The sequence below is a fragment of the Sander vitreus genome, chromosome 8 (assembly GCF_031162955.1).
Source record: "Sander vitreus isolate 19-12246 chromosome 8, sanVit1, whole genome shotgun sequence".
NCBI classification, from domain to species: Eukaryota; Metazoa; Chordata; class Actinopteri; order Perciformes; family Percidae; genus Sander; species Sander vitreus.
Window position 1 is genome coordinate 17,957,236 of NC_135862.1, and position 18,641 is coordinate 17,975,876.

Sequence of the window (18,641 nt, forward strand, 5' to 3'; positions counted from 1 at the left end):
ACCATTTAGAGCTTTGTAGGTCAGGAGAAGGATTTTACAGGAAGCCAATGCAGAGAAGCCAACACAGGAGAAATATGATCTCCCCTCTTAGTTCTTGTCAGAACACGCGGTGCAGCATTCTGGATCAGCTGGAGAGTCCTAAGAGTTTTATTTGAGCATCCTGATAATAGGGAATTGCAATAGTCCAGCCTGGAAGTAACAAATGCATGGACTAGTTTTTCAGCATTGTTTTGAGACAGGATGTTCCTAATTCTGGCGATGTTACGAATGTGAAAAAAGGCTGTTCTAGAGGTTTGTTTTAAGTGGGCGTTAAAGGATATATCCTGATCAAAAATAACTCCTAGATTTCTGACAGTAGTGCTGGAGGCCATGGCAATGCCATCTAGAGTAATTATATCTTGGGATAATGATGTTCGGAGGTGTTTAGGGCCCAGCACAATAACTTCAGTTTTATTTGAGTTTAACATCAGGAAATTGTAGGTCATCCATGATTTGATATCTCTAATGCATACTTGAAGTTTGGCTAACTGACTGGTTTCGTCTGGCTTGATTGATAAGTATAATTGGGTGTCATCCGTATAACAGTGAAAGTTTAATTGAGTGTTTCCTAATAATATTGCCTAGAGGAAGCATATACAAGGAGAAAAGAATTGGTCCAAGCACTGAGTCTTGAGGAACACCATGGCTAACTTTAGCGTACTTGGAGGATTTATCGTTGATATTGATAAATTGAGATCGATCAGAGAAATAGGACTTAAACCAGCTTAGTGTGATTCCTTTAATGCCAACTAAATGTTCCAGTCTCTGTAAAAGGATGGTATGAAATGGATAGATTTGTATAGTACATACAAGTTTAAAAAACAATGTTTCCAGTACTGTAGTAATTACTGCACAGTGGTATGAATATATTGTGTTAATTGCTTTAATAAGGGTCAAAATTGTACTTAAAATAAATAATAACTTTAAATGTATCTGGATTGTTTTGTACATTTGATTTTGAAACTAATTTACATCAACAACCACAGTAATACACACGTGATGTTCTTTTTCCTCCAGCAGAGGGAAAGTTGTTGTGGGTTGCAGGAAAGGGGGAGGAGGGGAGGGACAGTGGGAGGGGTGAGGGAACACGGATAGGAAGCTTTCCAACTCTTGTTCAGGTCCAACTAGCTTAGCATGGCTTCAGTCAGGCACACCTCGTCGACACAGGATGGGTTTACAGGGACACAGTTAACACAGCTTTGATGGTAAGTTGCCAACAACAAAAGTTCACAATACTTTGCAATTTGGTATTTGGAGCTGATCTAAAGTTCTCAACTCTGAATATGCTATATATGTGAGATCCTTAGTAATGTGACAAGTCTGTTTTGTATTGAATGAATTATACAGTTTTGACGAAACGGAGTTTTAATATTTAACTCATGTAATGATGATGGTCTTACCGTTGAAGACTAACACAAGTGTGTGTGCCATAGAGGTATTGGCGCGCACCGGTAGATTTCCTATTAAGATTTGAAAGCTTGTTAATAATTAGCGTTAACCTGCAGGTTCAGTTAGACTCCAGTCATAAAACAGCGTACCTGCTCTGCCTGCAATAAGTCTCATACACGTATGTGATTAATTCCTAATTCTGTTTTTCATTATTGTTTTAATTACACATAGTTCTGTATTCTGCTGTGCTATGAAGTGAGGACGTTTTAAGAGTGTGAAACAGGAGGACTTGTACGACTTCCTAAAATGTGATGGATCCTTATCAAAAGCGAAATGGAACAATCCAGAGCCAAGATGCAAGCGTCGTTGACCTACCCATTTCTCTTACTGAGGATCTAGCTGGAATGCACATTTATGAAATCTCTCCTGAAGATAATGAGACTCATTTGTACGAGTCCACCTTGACTGGGATCATATCCCAACCCAACCCCCCAGGCAATCTCTGGGGTGATGGAGGAGGAGGAGGTCCTGGGAGTACAGAGCACCAAAGCACAAATGGGCCTCCCCCAGTGCGTCGCCCTCTCCCTTTACTCAGAACCAGGCTTCCTAGTGCATGTTTACCATGTAGGCAAGGCCAAGCACCCCCTCCTGTTCCCCCCAGGAAACGAGTACCCCTCCGCAACATCAATACGCAGCTTTCCTGTGACTTCACTGAGCCCGCTCACAAACTTAATCGTTCCAGGACAGAAATAGACAATCATGTGAGTATCTCTTGTAGTTTCTGTCTGGGCGAAGACAAAAGCTTCTTTTTGTGATTAAATCAAATGACTCAAATTAAAAATGGGCAAAATCAGAGTAAAGGCCTCAGTGTGTAATAAGTCTTTTTTTTTTTCTTCACATCATAGAATCCTTGGGCCATCACACTAATAGACACTCCACAAGGCAGCACCAAGAGGCTGGCTTCTTTTTGTGCTGCAACTTCCAAGTGAGGGAGTGCATACAACTTAGTTCCTATATACTTAAAGTAGTTAAACGTGTTTTTCAATTATCTATTTGGCATGTACATGAGATAAATATAAAATACAGTGAAATTAATTTGTTTAAAATGTCCCCCTTAATGACACATTAACTCTCACAATGTCGGATAAAACAAAAAACATTACAGAACTTTAAAGTTTTTTTTATTGCTGGATTCTACAAAGTTGTAGTAAAAATAATCTCCACATGATTTTTTTCCAAAATGTTCTTTTATATGTGATTTATTTTAATATAGGCTACTGACAGAAACATGATTTCTGCTTTTTCTTTATTTCTTTCAACTCAACAGTATTTTTGTTCCTTCTGTGAGCTGAAATGAATCGTGTTCATACGAAGTTTAGGCAAAGAACATCTCTGTCATCATACTTGCTTTTTCTCTCTGGCAACCTGTTTTTCCTTACCGTCTCTGGCAGGCTAATGTCACGGTACAGGCACACGGACAGCGTTTATAACTCAGGTGTGGTATGGAGTCGAGTGTTACAAATCCACCCTGCACTGCTGCAGCAGGTGGAGGTGAGTGTCAGCGTGGCCACGGAGTGGGACAATCACCAGCTCCCCTTCCCCACCACAGGTAAGATTAACCAACACTGTACCACAGTCAAAATACGTACAATCACTGTAGTTTAGAAGGCTGTCTTTCATTTGATGATGTCACACCTAAAAATAATAATCAAAATAATGAGTCCGCAATATATACTTAAAGTATTGAAAACAAAAGAACTGATTGTGGCCCCTTTTTAGAGTATTAAATTCTGGAGCTCCCAAGGTCCCAAACATTTTATTTTTTTTTTATCTTGGAAAAAAGAAAGTATATTTTTGGGACTTCAGGGGCTGCCCTGTAAATTTAGTTGTTTGTAAGTTTAGTTGCGTGCCCATTTAAATCTCTGTCATTCTTATTAGTACATGGTGACCTCCATATAAATTCAGCCTGCACAGGTCTAATCAGCCTCATAACTAAAACACCTGTGTGGACTTGTATGTATGTACTTCAGCGGTCAGATAAATGTAGTGGAGTAAATATTATTATAAAATTATAAAGTAGCAGAAAAGGGAAATACTCCCCCAATGCATGTTTGTTATGCACTACAGTCTCGCAGAGGACACTCTCGTTCATTCTTCAGTTTCTGCAGATGTTGGCAGAAGTGTTTGGACTCTGAACTCTAATCTTTTGTTCAGTGAACAGGACAGTGAAGAGTCTGATAGATGAAATCTTTAAGCTGCTGGACCAACCTCCCAGCACAAGTGGGCAACATTATTTGAAATTGTGCGACTCTGATGAGTATCTCCAAAAGTAAGTCACTAATCCAGAAATGAACATTTACCTATGAGCTGTGAGGTTCTAGTCTGTGATGTTCTTTTCAAACATGATGTGTTTCCACATTGATTGTTTAATTTGGTGATCTCTCCTTAGTGAAGAGCTGCTGGGCATGCATGAGACTATTCAGATCTACTACAAGTTTAAATTAGTAGTCCCCCTCCGGCTGCTCCACATGAACAACCTCAAACATCGTCTGGGCAGAGATGTAAGTCAGTTCAAACTCCTCCTCTGTTCCCACCTACAGTGTAGATTATTTACCAAGAAGGGGTGGCCTATCTTCAGTCTTGAAAGACCTGTGCCTGGCCCTTTGCCAACTTGTTATTATCAGGTCTATGGTTGCTGGAAAAACCTCCACCCTGTGTTCTTGACTTTGGTCTATTTACACATGACATCATGGCTGATGGCATTTAGCAGCCACAATTAAATAGAATAAAGGTGAACCTGATGTATCCTTAGATTTATTCTTGCATTATATCCTTAGTCAAAACCCACTGCCATTTAATGACTCTGCATGCTTTATATAAATTATATATGAGATTGAGGTTATTCAAAAACACTACTCAATGAACTGCCGCAATCCTATGCATCAATCAGGGTTTCAACCTGTGTTTTCTTCTCTGAGGGGGAGGACGACCGAACCACATGCCAGCTGTACCAGTTCCTGCGTCCTGTCTGCGTTTTCAACACCTGCAAGTAAGATGCATCCTACCTCAGCTTCAGCAGGGAAATGGCTTCAATAACAACAACAACTGTTCAGTGGGTCATGTGTCAACCAGTGTCTGTCTGTAGAAAACAAAAGGAATGGTAGCTTTGCTTTATGGTTCACTGCCACTTTGTGATACGTTTCGTTCTCTCAGGTTGAGCCTGCAGGATGTGCTCAGTAGCTACAACAGAGAGGTGACAGAGCTGATGAGAAATAAGGTCAGTAAAGAGAGGAAAACCAGTGTGATGTTTATTTCTCTCACACACATATCCAACAGTATTTGATTGTGATTCTTTGCATTTATTTTAACTGGGGTTCACCACCTCAGGATAACTCGGATGTATCAGTAGGAGTGATGTCTCCTAAGCTGACTTTCTGCTATTTTTCTTACTTGGGTCTGATCTCATCGTGTCTGCAGTCTGAGATGAACGTTAATGTGCTTGTGGGCCGTGTTCGCACCATCAGCAATCTTCTGTGTGGGCTGTCGTGTCAGGAGCTGGAGGACACTATTGGCAGGCTCAACAGAATCAATCCCATACCTCTGGTAGGATATCACATACTGTACATTTGTAAAACTCCTCATGTGATAAAGGGCCATATTCAGTATAAACCTACAGTGCAATCACTTGCACTGAGCCCTTTGCCGTTGTCCTGTGTTATCACATTTGAATTCTGCTTCAAACTACTTTTTCTTTCTTCTTTTCTTTTTTTTTTTTTTACGTTACCATGCCTCTGGTATTGTGAAACTGCAGTGCACCAAACAATGTGTTGTGGAAGAAAAGAATACCTCCTCATTCTTCTGAACAATACAAAGCTTTGTTTCCTTATCTTTTTTACAGAGTCATGATGAGATGTCTGAGTGTGAAACTGGTGAGGAGCTGTTACTCAATTATAGTGGGTGTGTGGATTATTCGGCACTTGGCCTTTTTATTTAATAAAGAAACTGGGTTACCCATTTGTTTGTCTTTATTTATTTTGAATGTGAAATATCCACTGTGTGAGTGCCCTCAAATATGACACATGTAATAAATGGGTTAGGCTATAACACACCGTAATGTAGTTGTAAGCAAATATAAGTGTTTATTGACATATTTGTACTATAACTCCTCCTGTGGCCACCCATAAGAGGAGGCTGGTGTTTTAACAGATAATGAATGACAACAAAGTAAAAGTTTTATGATATAAAATATGTCTTCATAGAAAAAGTTAGAAGTACTTGTTGACAAATGCTGTACATTAATAAGCACTTAAAATTGTCTGTCTGCTTATAACTACATTATAGTGTATTATAAACATTTATTAAATGTGTGTACTACTTATTAATGCTAAACAGTAAAACTTAAAGTGTTACCTCTTTGGTATATTAACATTTTTATCTAAACTTACGTTTATTCTTTATATTCCAGCCATGCTCATGCTCCACAGGGCGCTGCTTAAAGTGCTGCAGATCTTTTTTGACAACTTCCAGTCTGACTTCAGAGGTCAGGAGCTAACGAGCAACGTGCAAATACTTGATGTTGATGACAACACTGAAATTCTCCAATTCAAAGTCTCCGCTCTCTACCAACTACAACCCACCTGGTTGAACAAGTATGTGTGTATTTATAGTCGCATACAAACACACAGTCATTTTGATACGTGTATGTGCACACATACAGTACTGATACACAAATAAGTGTACACAGATACAAATGTTGACCACATCCCTTATAAGCAATGTTTATTGCTTTCCCTTTCCTCCATTATTTTTAGTTATGAGTGCTTCTCTGTTTCCTGTGAGTTGACATACGGAGGAACAAAGATCAGTGACACAGGAATTTCTGAAAATATCAGCACCGTCTTGTCATACGGAAACAAGATCCAGTGTAACCGCATGTAAGCGCAACATCTTGTAGATTCTCCTTCTGTAAAGGTTATTTTATCACATTCAACTTCCTTATTCACACAATAATTAAATTACATTGTCAGACGTACTTACTGTCCTTGCTTCTTTAAGTGACAATCTGATCCAGGCTCTTTTTGTACTGGTCTGTTGTGCCATCATAAGTGTGTGTGTATAAAATCCTAATCAGTTCATTTCAATACAGATTTGAGTAGTAGAAAATTATAAAGAAAGAAGAGCAAGTGAAAAGATTTAAGAAATAACATAAGTAAATGGATGACTGAGGAAAAATTAAAAGAAAATTATTATGACTGTATGTTTTTGATTTTAGGATGGTGTTCCCTGTTCCAGTAAATCAGCTGCCATATGAGTGCATGTTGACGTTTTGCCTCAAGGGCTCCAAGCGAGGCAAGGGCCCTGAGCTTTTAGGCTGGGCTGTACTACCTCTTTACAGCGACAGGTAGGTTATCTATGACATTTAAACCATCTTTTGTAAAGTTTTTGTATTCACTTTTGGACCAGTTTAAAATGCCAAATTCACATTTGTAAATGATAAAACAGGAAGAGGCTAGGGAAGTGGAGGGAGTTAAATTCTTGATTGCAGCTCAGTGCTGTTTTATGCACGCTGAATGAGTGCTAAATGTTTAATTGGACCACTTCTTGTGAGACACAAGTCACGGCCATACATCTTCTTTTTATAAGATTGGCAAAGTGCACTTTTAACAAATTTTTCAAATGACGTTTAAAAAAGAGAAATTAATTAAAATTTCAGTCACTTTTATCTTTTACACTTATGGAAAGATCATTAATTCTTTTAACTGCTGCAACTCTTTTCTTACCACAAAACATCTATAGAGTAACATTTTCTTTATTGTCTCTATTTGTTCCCATATATTATAATCATACTTCTACAGTCAGGTCCATAAATATTGGGACATCGACACAATTCTAATCTTTTTGGCTCTATACACCACCACAATGGAGTTGAAATGAAACGAACAAGATGTGCTTTAACTGCAGACTTTCAGCTTCAATTTGAGGGTATTTACATCCAAATCAGGTGAACGGTGTAGGAATTACAACAGTTTGTATATGTGCCTCCCACTTTTTAAGGGACCAAAAGTAATGGGACAGATTAACAATCATAAATCAAACTTTCACTGATGAGGTGGTATACTTGGTTGCAAATCCTTTGCATTCAATTCCAGCCTGAAGTCTGGAACGCATAGACATCACCAGACGCTGGGTTTCATCCCTGGTGATGCTCTGCCAGGCCTCTACTGCAACTGTCTTCAGTTCCTGCTTGTTCTTGGGGCATTTTCCCTTCAGTTTTGTCTTCAGCAAGTGAAATGCATGCTCAATCGGATTCAGGTCAGGTGATTGACTTGGCCATTGCATAACATTCCACTTCTTTCCCTTAAAAGACTCTTTGGTTGCTTTCGCAGTATGCTTCGGGTCATTGTCCATCTGCACTGTGAAGCGCCGTCCAATGAGTTCTGAAGCATTTGGCTGAATATGAGCAGATAATATTGCCCGAAACACTTCAGAATTCATCCTGCTGCTTTTGTCAGCAGTCACATCATCAATAAATACAAGAGAACCAGTTCCATTGGCAGCCATACATGCCCACGCCATGACACTACCACCACCATACTTCACTGATGAGGTGGTATGCTTTGGATCATGAGCAGTTCCTTTCCTTCTCCATACTCTTCTCTTCCCATCACTCTGGTACAAGTTGATCTTTGTCTCATCTGTCCATAGGATGTTGTTCCAGAAATGTGAAGGCTTTTTTAGATGTTTGGCAAACTCTAATCTGGCCTTCCTGTTTTTGAATCTCACCAATGGTTTACATCTTGTAGTGAACCCTCTGTATTCACTCTGGTGAAGTCTTCTCTTGATTGTTGACTTTGACACACATACACCTACCTCCTGGAGAGTGTTCTTGATCTGGCCAACTGTTGTGAAGGGTGTTTTCTTCACCAGGGAAAGTAGTCTTCGGTCATCCACCACAGTTGTTTCCCGTGGTCTTCCGGGTCTTTTGGTGTTGCTGAGCTCACCGGTGCGTTCTTTCTTTTTGAGAATGTTCCAAACAGTTGATTTGGCCACACCTAATGTTTTTGCTATCTCTCTGATGGGTTTGTTTAGATTTTTCAGCCTAATGATGGCTTGCTTCACTGATAGTGACAGCTCTTTGGATCTCATATTGAGAGTTGACAGCAACAGATTCCAAATGCAAATAGCACACTTGAAATGAACTCTGGACCTTTATCTGCTCCTTGTAAATGGGATAATGAGGGAATAACACACACACCTGGCCATGGAACAGCTGAGCAGCCAATTGTCCCATTACTTTTGGTCCCTTAAAAAGTGGGAGGCACATATACAAACTGTTGTAATTCCTACACCGTTCACCTGATTTGGATGTAAATACCCTCAAATTAAAGCTGAAAGTCTGCAGTTAAAGCACATCTTGTTCGTTTCATTTCAACTCCATTGTGGTGGTGTATAGAGCCAAAAAGATTAGAATTGTGTCGATGTCCCAATATTTATGGACCTGACTGTATGTCACGTAGAGCACAGCTCAGGCCCCTTGAATGTCATGAAGACTAACAACTAAAGAGGACAATGTTAATCCTGCCTTAAGAATTGCTAAGTCAGTAATTTAAATCACTTAGTGTTGCTTATGTTATTTTCTTAAAGGGTAATTTGATTTTGCATATCAATAAATTCTACTTCTAAGTGCTATATTCATTTAAATAAAGGTTATTACTTCTAATATATTATTTTCTTGTACAGTACTTCATGTACATTTCATCAACTTCGTATAACAATTGTAATGTTATAATTACTGACATATAGTATGTGCACTTTGTGTGTCTAGGACTCTGGTAATGGGCACCGTTCTGCTCAGTATGTCTACACTGGCCGAGCTGCCTGCTCCTCCCTCCCCTGCCCTGTTTGACAGCCACAGACAAGCTGTCGGGGTCATACTGCAGGTCAGTAACACTGGACAACTCTGCCCCCTGTTGATCAAAACACAAAAGACACCACATTTCCTGCTCAATCATTCATCATTCCACCTTTCCCCAGCTGGAGTTTCAAGATCATTTTGAGTGGAAGTATCAGAGGCCCATCGCCCTCCCTCATTCATTCATATTTACTCAGCCATGTGAGGAATTGCAAAAGAAAATGTTAGAAGTCTCTAAGAAGCACTGTCTCTGCTTGTGAGTAGAAGAAAATAAAACCCATTATATTATGAACTACTGTACATGTATATGTGCTGCATTCAAAGTTTTATATTTTTGGACATACGTATTTTTTTCATTTCTAAAGGGAGATTTCTATTCCCTTGTTTTCTCTCGCCGTGTGTATCCCGAAACACCTAAAATTGTCTCTCTTTCCCCAGTCTAACACAAAATGAGAAGGCTTTCCTCTGGAGTAAGCGTCACTGCAGTGACAAAGCTTGTACGTTCCTCCACCTGCTGCTGGGTGGAGCCCCCCAGTGGCAGCCTGAGAACTTGACAGAAATCTATACTGTTGTAGAGAACTGGCCAATCCATCTACCTGAGGAGGCCCTCTTCCTGCTCAGTGACAGGTAGTTTACACTTGGTTTACATACAGAAACATGGACACAATCATCAGCTGCAAGGAACAGCAGAAATGTATAGCGTACAACACATGGAGAAAGGCTTGTTTTGATGTTTTTTTGGTAATGTGTTTCTGTTACACTATATATATATATATATATATATATATATATATATATATATATATATATATATATAACCGAGAAAGGGGATAAAGGCTGATCAGTTTTACAGGCAGGTAGAGCATAGCAACAGTACGTCCTGAAGGCAGCAGAATATGACCAGGTAGGTTTAATATTCTCATTTATTTCCACAAAAGAGATCAGATTCCTCTTGCTGCTTCAGTCCTTTTCTAACGGGCTAAATTAAAAAAAGGTGGAAAGTCTCTAAAAAACAAAATAATAATAATAATAATTATTAAGAATAACGAATTCCACTGAAAAAGAAAAAAGACTTCTTTGGAGAAGGTGCAGTAAAGAGCTGGCCACACTCAACAATCATCTTAGTGTTTTATATACCACTATTGCATCAAACAGTACTTGTATTAGCTGATGACTTAAACACTCTCATCATGGAATGTATGATGCGCTCTGTGATATTATCTTGGATATTTTCTTAATAAATCATTCTTTGAATGTGGTTTTGCAGGCCCAATAAACACAAGACAAGCAGAAGGAGGGAAGGAGGTTTAACAAACTGAGTCTAACCCTGAACTCTTAGTTGATTTACCCTGAGATGAAAAACTCAGATTTTTTGGTTCCAGAACAGCTGATTTGAGTTGGTTCAAACAACTCAGAGTAGGTTCACTCAGAGTTAAGCGCGTGCATCACCACTATAAAAAGGCAGCATGAATGGAGCCATGATACTACGATTCACCATGGCAACAACCACAAAAAAACTGTCGCCGTACTTATCCCATATGTGCACATACAGCAAGTTTGAACATATATTTCGTAAAAAAAGCAACACAGCTGCTGCTGCAAAAGAGCGAGAATTGGCGTGGGAGAAAATTGCTGCTTGAGTCAAAGTTCCAATATAGTGTATTCATTTCATGTTTAATCACAAGTATAATATTACTAGTGAAAACTGGTGGATGTGCCTGATACAGACTGAATGAATGAGGAAATGAAAGAGCGCTGTGTCAGAGGGAGGAGACTGAGAGAAACTCAATGTTAATTGAAGAAAACCTGCTCCCCACCAGGGTAGGTTCACAGATTTAGTTAGCATTAGTGACTGACTCTGAGGTTAAGTTACCTCTCTTTCTGAAACAGGCTGGAGTTACCCCTCTCTCTCAGGTTTGAGCTACCTCCCTTTCTGAAACAGTAAACCCAGAGTTTCCCTCATCTCAGGGTTAACAAACTCAGAGTTTTCACTAAACCTAATTTCTGAAACGGGCCCCTGGGGCCCAAAATGACATTTGTGATCACAACCATGATTCAGGCTTCCATTAGTCTTGTTTGGTGACTTTCTATATCTTTTTCAGTTTTCATGATCAGACTGTGCGGAGTGCTGCAGTTCAGTACTTTGAACAGATACCAGATGGAGAGCTGGAGGTTTTTCTGCCACAGTTGGTCCAGGTAAGCGCACACACACCATTATTACTGTACACACTCTTGAGTGACAAAATACAGTAAAAATGTTGTACACCTCACATTCATCTCCTCCTCATCTTTTCTGTGTTTGTGTCTTTAGAGGTCAGTACTTAAAGACCAAGCCAGTGTTGGCCAATTAGTTTAAGCCATTAGATTTTAGATATGAGAATACTGTAGTTGGCACACTCTGTAGATTCCTCAGTGGTTTGGTGGTAGCTTGATCATTCATCCTGTGCTGCAGGCTCTGAAGAGTGAGTGGGAGTTGGATGGACCTCTGGTGATGCTGCTGTTGGAGAGATCACTGAAGAACATACGGATTGCTCAGCAACTCTTCTGGTAAGCAGCAGAGTCAGACATCAAACTGAGGGAATGTAGTTTTGGATTACTGCTAACACCATTGTTGTTTCATTCACCTGAAAATGTTGACAACCTAATGAAAGTGAAATTAAATCTCTAGTTTTACAAATGAAATGAGTTATTTGCGATGATGTAATCAGCAGTAATGTTGTGAATAGGAATACATGTGAGATAAAATCACTTTATGCAAAAATGCTTTGATATTTGTGTTTATCATTGCTCCATTGTTTTGATGCTCAGTATTTTTCACTGCAGTATGTACAGTAAAGTTGTATCATTCATTGTTTCATATTCTGGCAGGCTGCTAGAGGATGCTCACACTGACCCTTACTACCAGAGTTGGTTCAGTAAGGTTCAGGCTGCCCTGCGGCACTGTTGTGGCCGGGCACTGAGGCAGGAGCTGGAGCATGAAACCCGCCTGGTGTCTGTGCTTGTACAAGTGGCTGAGAAGGTTTGCACTGCCGATAAGGCTCGACGTAAGGTCTGTAAACACATCTATTATCTACCCATTTATTAATTTACTCACTCACTAACTCACTCATTGGCTCATCATGCTTCATTGTCATGTATTTCGTTTGTTAGTTCTTTCATTTTATGTGTTTCTCTGCAGACTGTTTTGAACAAAGAAAAGTGGAAGATTGATGAGTTCTTCAGAGATGGGATCAGCTGCTGTCTGCCACTGGATCCTGCAGTCCATGTAAAGGCATTGGACGTGGATGTAAGAACATTATACAACAAATGACACCCTTATATCATGACTGAAATATAATATACACACAGTTGTATACCATTTTGGAGGAGTGTTTACCCCTTTTGTTATGTTACCTACAGGCCTGTAAGTTCTACAACTCCAATGCTGCCCCTCTGGGGATCTCATTTATCTGCTCTGACCCTCTGGCCAAGAACATCAGTGTCATCTGCAAGGTTTGCAATAATATGTTGCTTAATTGATCCACACTAGGCATCATTAAAAAACTTAATATTCTTATCCTCAATTTTTCTTACTTTTTTCTTTGAGGTTGAATGTCATGTGTTTGTGAGGATGTGCACATTTGTGAGATTTGGTTGGTAGCATAATCAACGCCCCAAATTTGCTATATAATTCCACTGTAGCTTGAACAACAGCTCTACACAAAGGGGATACATGCCACTTAGTCTTGCTGGGTCAAAAAAAAACAACCTTCTAGTAAACAGTTTTCATCACTCAGTTAAATGTGTTCAGACAGGAGATAACCTGCGTCAGGACATGTTGGTACTTCAGATAGTCCGTGTGATGGACAGGGTTTGGCTCCAGCACGGGCTGGACCTGCGAATGATCACCTACAGGTGTCTTTCTACAGGGCGAGCTCAGGGTCAGTTTATTTGTGTTTTTGAATGCACAATAATATTTCCTTTGTCTTATATCTCTGCAGCTGTGAATTTATGTTTTTCCACGTATATTCTATGTGGTCGCCAGGCCTGGTGGAAGTGGTTCCAGAGGCAGTGACCCTGGGCAAGATTCAGCAGGAGTGGGGTCTGGGTGGCACCCTTCGAGAAGACACATTAGAGAAATGGTTCCACATGTGGAACAAAACTAAGGAGGACTATGAGAAGGTTACAACTACTACAGCATCTTTTATGACTTAACCATTACTGTATGCTTTACCATACACTTGAAGATTTGTTTTTGCTTGTTGCATTGCGTAACACTCTGCTGTTGTGTATGTGCAGGCTGTTATGAACTTCATCCACTCATGTGCAGGGTGGTGCGTGGCCACCTTCATCCTGGGGATCTGTGACCGCCACAATGACAACATCATGTTGAGACACAGTGGACACATGTTTCACATCGACTTTGGCAAGATTATGGGCAATGCACAGAAGTTCGGAAGCTTTAAAAGGCAAGTAAATAATAAGTCAAGCATTGTTTTGAAAGCGAAAAGAGTGGCGTTTGCGTTTGGGCAGCAAGGAGTTATAGAAAAGTTATAAAATCAAAGACTAATATTGTTAATGAACAAGAACCTTCCCCTTGCTCTTTTTTTTTTTTTTTTTTGCAATGACAGGGATCGATCACCATTCATCTTTACATCCGAGATGCAGCACTTCATCACAGGCGGGGGGCAGAAGCCTCAGCGCTTGCATCGCTTCGTTGAGCTCTGCTGTGAAGCCTACAACATAATCCGAGAGCGCTCTGCACTGATACTCAGTTTGTTGGAGCTGGTAAGACCTTTACTGAATAGCATCATCACAGTAACAATCTCTTAGCTATATCTGAGAATAGATAATATTACATAATACACTTTTTCATTCATGATGTGAATGTGGTTTCCAGATGCTAAGTGCAAGAATGCCAGAACTGAAGGACTCTAATGACCTGCAATATGTCCAGAGAAACCTCAGACCTCATGACACAGACTTGGAGGCCACATCCTACTTTACAAAGTAATTGAATGAACAAACAAATACTAAACAAATTCTTCAAAATATCCCATATTGGATTTCTGTCGCTGTAATAATCTGATTAGTAACGGTTTGAATCCCTCCTGATGTAGGAAGATCAAGGAAAGCATGGGCTGTGTTGCAGTCAAGTTTAACTTCCTGACACACAGCATGGCCCAAGGGAAGAAACAAGATCCACGAACCCGGGAAGGCATCCCTGCTCCCAGCACCAACATCCAAGAAGCTGTCATCCAGGGATACACCGTCAGGGGAAAAGATGTGGTGAGGCTGCATGTTGCTCTTCATGCTTTGGTTATTCAGACAGAAAATAATGGCCTCAGTGTTGATTTACATAATGAAATGCCAATGAGAAATGTTGCCTATTGCACTACAGAGCTTTGTGTTAGATCTGAATAGCTAGGGGAGCTGAAACACATGGGACTGGCAGCAGATTCACACGTTTTTGTTTTTAAGAGGAATAACCCCTGGCACTCATCTGACTGTGTGTTGGGTCTTCTGTCACTTATGGCCTTCTAGGCAGCATTGCTTTGTTTGGAAAGTCTTTCCCTTACTCCCCAGAGTCAAGTGAGGAGTGTTACTGACGTTTGTTGGCATTTCACTGCTCTTTGATCAGATTAGGCTTCCTGAGGTCAGGTTTAACTGTTTGGAGGCAGAGTTGGCCCAGTTGGATCAGTTAACGTTTAATTTAAGAATTTGGGAACTCTTAATTTTCACTGCTTCTAAGTGCTAGTAGTGGTTGTTTTGTTAGCACAGTATAAGCACACAAATTCATTATTCCCCACATTCTTTTTAATGTAAACTCAAACAGAGGAAATAATTAACTGTTAAACTAAGTTACATAAGTTATTGGTTATGATTCACTTCTATAATAGAAAGCTCTGTAAAAGGTCATAGATGGCAATTACCGACTTAAGACCTGGGGTTAGTTTTCAAAAATGTTTGCACAGGTCCAAAAACAAATTGTTAAATATTCCTGGCTTACCTTTACAGTTTTATTCAGTTGTATACATCTAATGTTCCTAACGCAAGACAGACAGACCATAAAAACTGTAATAATGGGATGCTTTGCATATCCTTGAGGGTAAACTTTCCCTTGAGCTGCCTTTTTTAAAGATATTTTAAGTGCGCGAGCCAGTTACCAAAGAGCACTCATAAAGAAAGCTGGGAATCAGCTGTTTAAGAACGTGGATGATATAACAACTGCCCGGGAGCTTCAAAGTGGATCCTGGGATATCAACGGTTTCTCCTAATATAGTCACCCTGTAACCTAATTAGTTTTGTTTGATTTGCAGATCTATGATCTGAGAGTAACCATTCATGATGGTTTTCTGAACATTGAGAAAACATTCGGGCAGTTTGAGCTGATCCATAAGCAGCTTCAGAAATACTTCATTGAAACTATGCTGCCTCAGTGAGTGAAGAAAAAAACGTACACATACAGCTTACATCACATGCCTGTTTTATTTTGAAACACTGCTATTTTCTTCCACAATTACATAATGTGATGCATGTCTTTACTTCTCTCCCTTTATAGGTTTCCTCGGTGGTTTAAGTTGTCCTTCACCCCGGGCAGAAAGATGTCTTTGCTGAATAAATACCTGAAAGATCTTTTTGAGGGACCATGCAAGGGAGTAAGTTTCTCTCATCACTGGTTGATTTCTCTGGGATTTCTTGTTATACCTGGCTCTAACTTGAAAACCTGCCTCGTTCTGTCGCTTGCAGAATGAATATGTGTGCAGCTTGTTTCTGGATGGCCCCAGCATAGTCCAAGAAAGTGTGATGACAGGTAATTTCCTGCTCTTTAATAATAAGGGGGTGTATTAAAAAACGTCATGCTAAAGGCAATATTTAGTATGTGAAAATTGATTCAGTGCTACGTCTTGAGGGAATTCTAAAGATAGTCCATACACAGTACAGTATAACACATGTTATGCGGTGGTTTACTGGCACTGATGCACTGATCTATTGCAGGGGCCCGTCCTCAGATCCAGCTCAACATTTCTTACTCTGACTGTAAGCTCTCAGTCTTGGTAAAACACCTGAAGAACATTGTGAGTTTCCTTTACTCTTATTATTGCATTGTTTGTAGCATTTAACAAGAGGAAAGCATACATAGTGCATGTGTTCTCTCTTATAAATACTTTATGGTGTGTGCTCAAGTGAAGGCTGTCCCTTCTGGCCCTTTTTCTCTTTTCAACAGAAGCAGGCAAACGGCTCTAACCCTGACGCCTACGTGGTCATGCGTTTGAGACCGGACCCTAAGCAGCGCTCCAAGAAGAAGACGAAGGTGGTCCGCAATAATGACAATCCAACCTTCAATGAACTGGTACAACGTCATCCTTCCTACACCTTATCCATGATTTAGCACAGTCACAGGTTCCTTTGGTTTTCGTCATACATCATACGGTTGTACATCATATGACACCCTATATCCTTAGACCTTTTGATTTAGATAAGGAAAATCTCCCTAAAGAAAAAAGGAATACACCTCAGTAAGAGCAACATTGCCCCACAGTGAGCTAACATAAGCTAAACATTAATTTAACATTTATAAATGCTATTTTATTATAATCTAATCTATCATTTTTGTATGTACAGTACCTCTTGAGAGGAAGTGTCTTTGCAGAGCCAAATGGAAGCAAAGGGAAAAAAGCATTTGACCAAAATCTTAGATAAAAGCTAAACTGTACAACAGAAATATCCTCAAATGAATGGATGTTCTGAATGTAGAGCTGTTTGAAAGCTAAACATATCTGCCTCTTATTCACAGCTGGAGTACAATTATGTCCCACTACTGTATGGGATGGTGCTGGAAGTGACAGTGAAGAGCAAGAAGACTTTCGTGGCTGCAACCAACATTAGACTGGAGGAGGAGTTGCTTGACAAGGAGACCTGGTTTCCCCTCGGGAACTGTGCAGTCTGACCTCAGAGAGCTGCACTGTCGGCCTGCTGCCAGCAGGGGGTACAATCACACTGAGGGAAAGAATCAATCCAAAGATTTCTCAGACTGTATGAATGAGACCAACTCACCTGAGCAGAGGAACTGTGCACTCTCATGTATACATATTCATCAGATGCAACTTAATCTCACTCCAGAGCTGTGAGTGGATGGGGTATTTGGATGACGTTACAAGACTCAGGGAAGGAGACTGTTTACTGTGTGAAGCATCATTTACCCTGTGTGTTTATTTTTAAATGTCAATCAAATGAAGGACATTAGCTAATTTGTCAGATTTTTGGATGTGGCCTTGATGATGTATTAGGGAAAGAAACTACTTTTATTATCACACTTGCACTTAGTTTTTTTTACTTTAACTCAAACAGTCCTTGTAAGTGTGTGTGGTCGAGACTGTCGATGTGACAGATTAAAGAGGAGGTGAAATAGTGCTGTTAGGGGCTGCCTGTCTGATACCTGCTCAGACTGAGTGTGTTTGTCCCTTTTGGCTGTGTCAACTGGATGTCCTTGACCAGTGGAATTGGAGGCGGGAGGCAGGAGGGTGAGGGAGAGGAGTGAGGAGAGTGTGTGAGCAGGATGACAACTCTGGCCTGAGGGGCTAAGTTAACACTCTCCCCCTCACTCCATCCTTTGTCTTATCCATCAGTGGCATTCAAACACAGTTATGCATATGCAGACACGCCAAGGCAGACACTCACATGCTCACAGAAATACCCCTGAAAAAGCACACACAAACAGCCTGACAGGCCTGCTGACCCGTACTTATTTAAAGGATTTAGTGATGAACATCGATAGAAATAGCCTTCCGTGCACTGGATTTGGTTCAATAATGTATACTTCTGTGAATGCTATTTATATTTTTCCCTGCTGGGTCTCTCACAGGGAGGAAGGCTTGGAAGAAAATGCTGGCTGCTACTCTTTCATAGTAGTGCTTATGGACTATTGATGTCTCCTGGCATCACTCATCAGTTTCAGACCTAATAGAAGAATGACATCCATTGTTTTGAAATAGATGATTAAACCAAAAACAACACTGTGCCTTGTAGTTCTTCTTATGTGTGATCAACTCTACCACAATAATTGCACTTGCATCAATTATTAATTCTGTGATATGACTCTAATATCCTACTCCAGGGATTTCTCCACTACTTGAGTGATGCCAGCATAGAGTATTCTTCTTTAGAGTGTCTTTTCAGCCCTGCTGAAGCCTTCGGTTTTTCCCCTCCTCTGCAGTAGAGAAAAGGCATGTCTATTTTCTGACAATAAAACTGGTATTTACATGAAATGCTTTTGATTTATTTATAAACTTTTGTTGTTGTAGCTGCATCAGCCACGCTT

General features: G+C 40.1%; 1 protein-coding gene across 1 annotated transcript; it reads left to right on the forward strand.

The window, feature by feature from the left end:
* Positions 1-1,138: 1,138 nt before the first annotated feature.
* On the forward strand, positions 1,139-18,588 carry pik3c2g (phosphatidylinositol-4-phosphate 3-kinase catalytic subunit type 2 gamma). The gene is made up of 33 exons (XM_078257265.1): positions 1,139-1,244; positions 1,660-2,189; positions 2,334-2,413; positions 2,880-3,037; positions 3,643-3,757; positions 3,878-3,989; positions 4,407-4,477; positions 4,642-4,705; positions 4,906-5,031; positions 5,327-5,357; positions 5,894-6,077; positions 6,240-6,362; positions 6,701-6,829; positions 9,254-9,368; positions 9,463-9,596; positions 9,779-9,967; positions 11,443-11,536; positions 11,793-11,887; positions 12,209-12,389; positions 12,519-12,626; positions 12,740-12,832; positions 13,131-13,260; positions 13,365-13,501; positions 13,619-13,788; positions 13,951-14,107; positions 14,220-14,329; positions 14,440-14,608; positions 15,640-15,758; positions 15,882-15,978; positions 16,070-16,133; positions 16,319-16,398; positions 16,548-16,673; positions 17,118-18,588. Exons 2-33 carry the CDS (start codon positions 1,740-1,742, stop codon positions 17,268-17,270), a joined length of 4,164 nt encoding a protein of 1,387 aa, XP_078113391.1. The 5' UTR covers positions 1,139-1,244; positions 1,660-1,739; the 3' UTR covers positions 17,271-18,588.
* Positions 18,589-18,641: the final 53 nt, after the last annotated feature.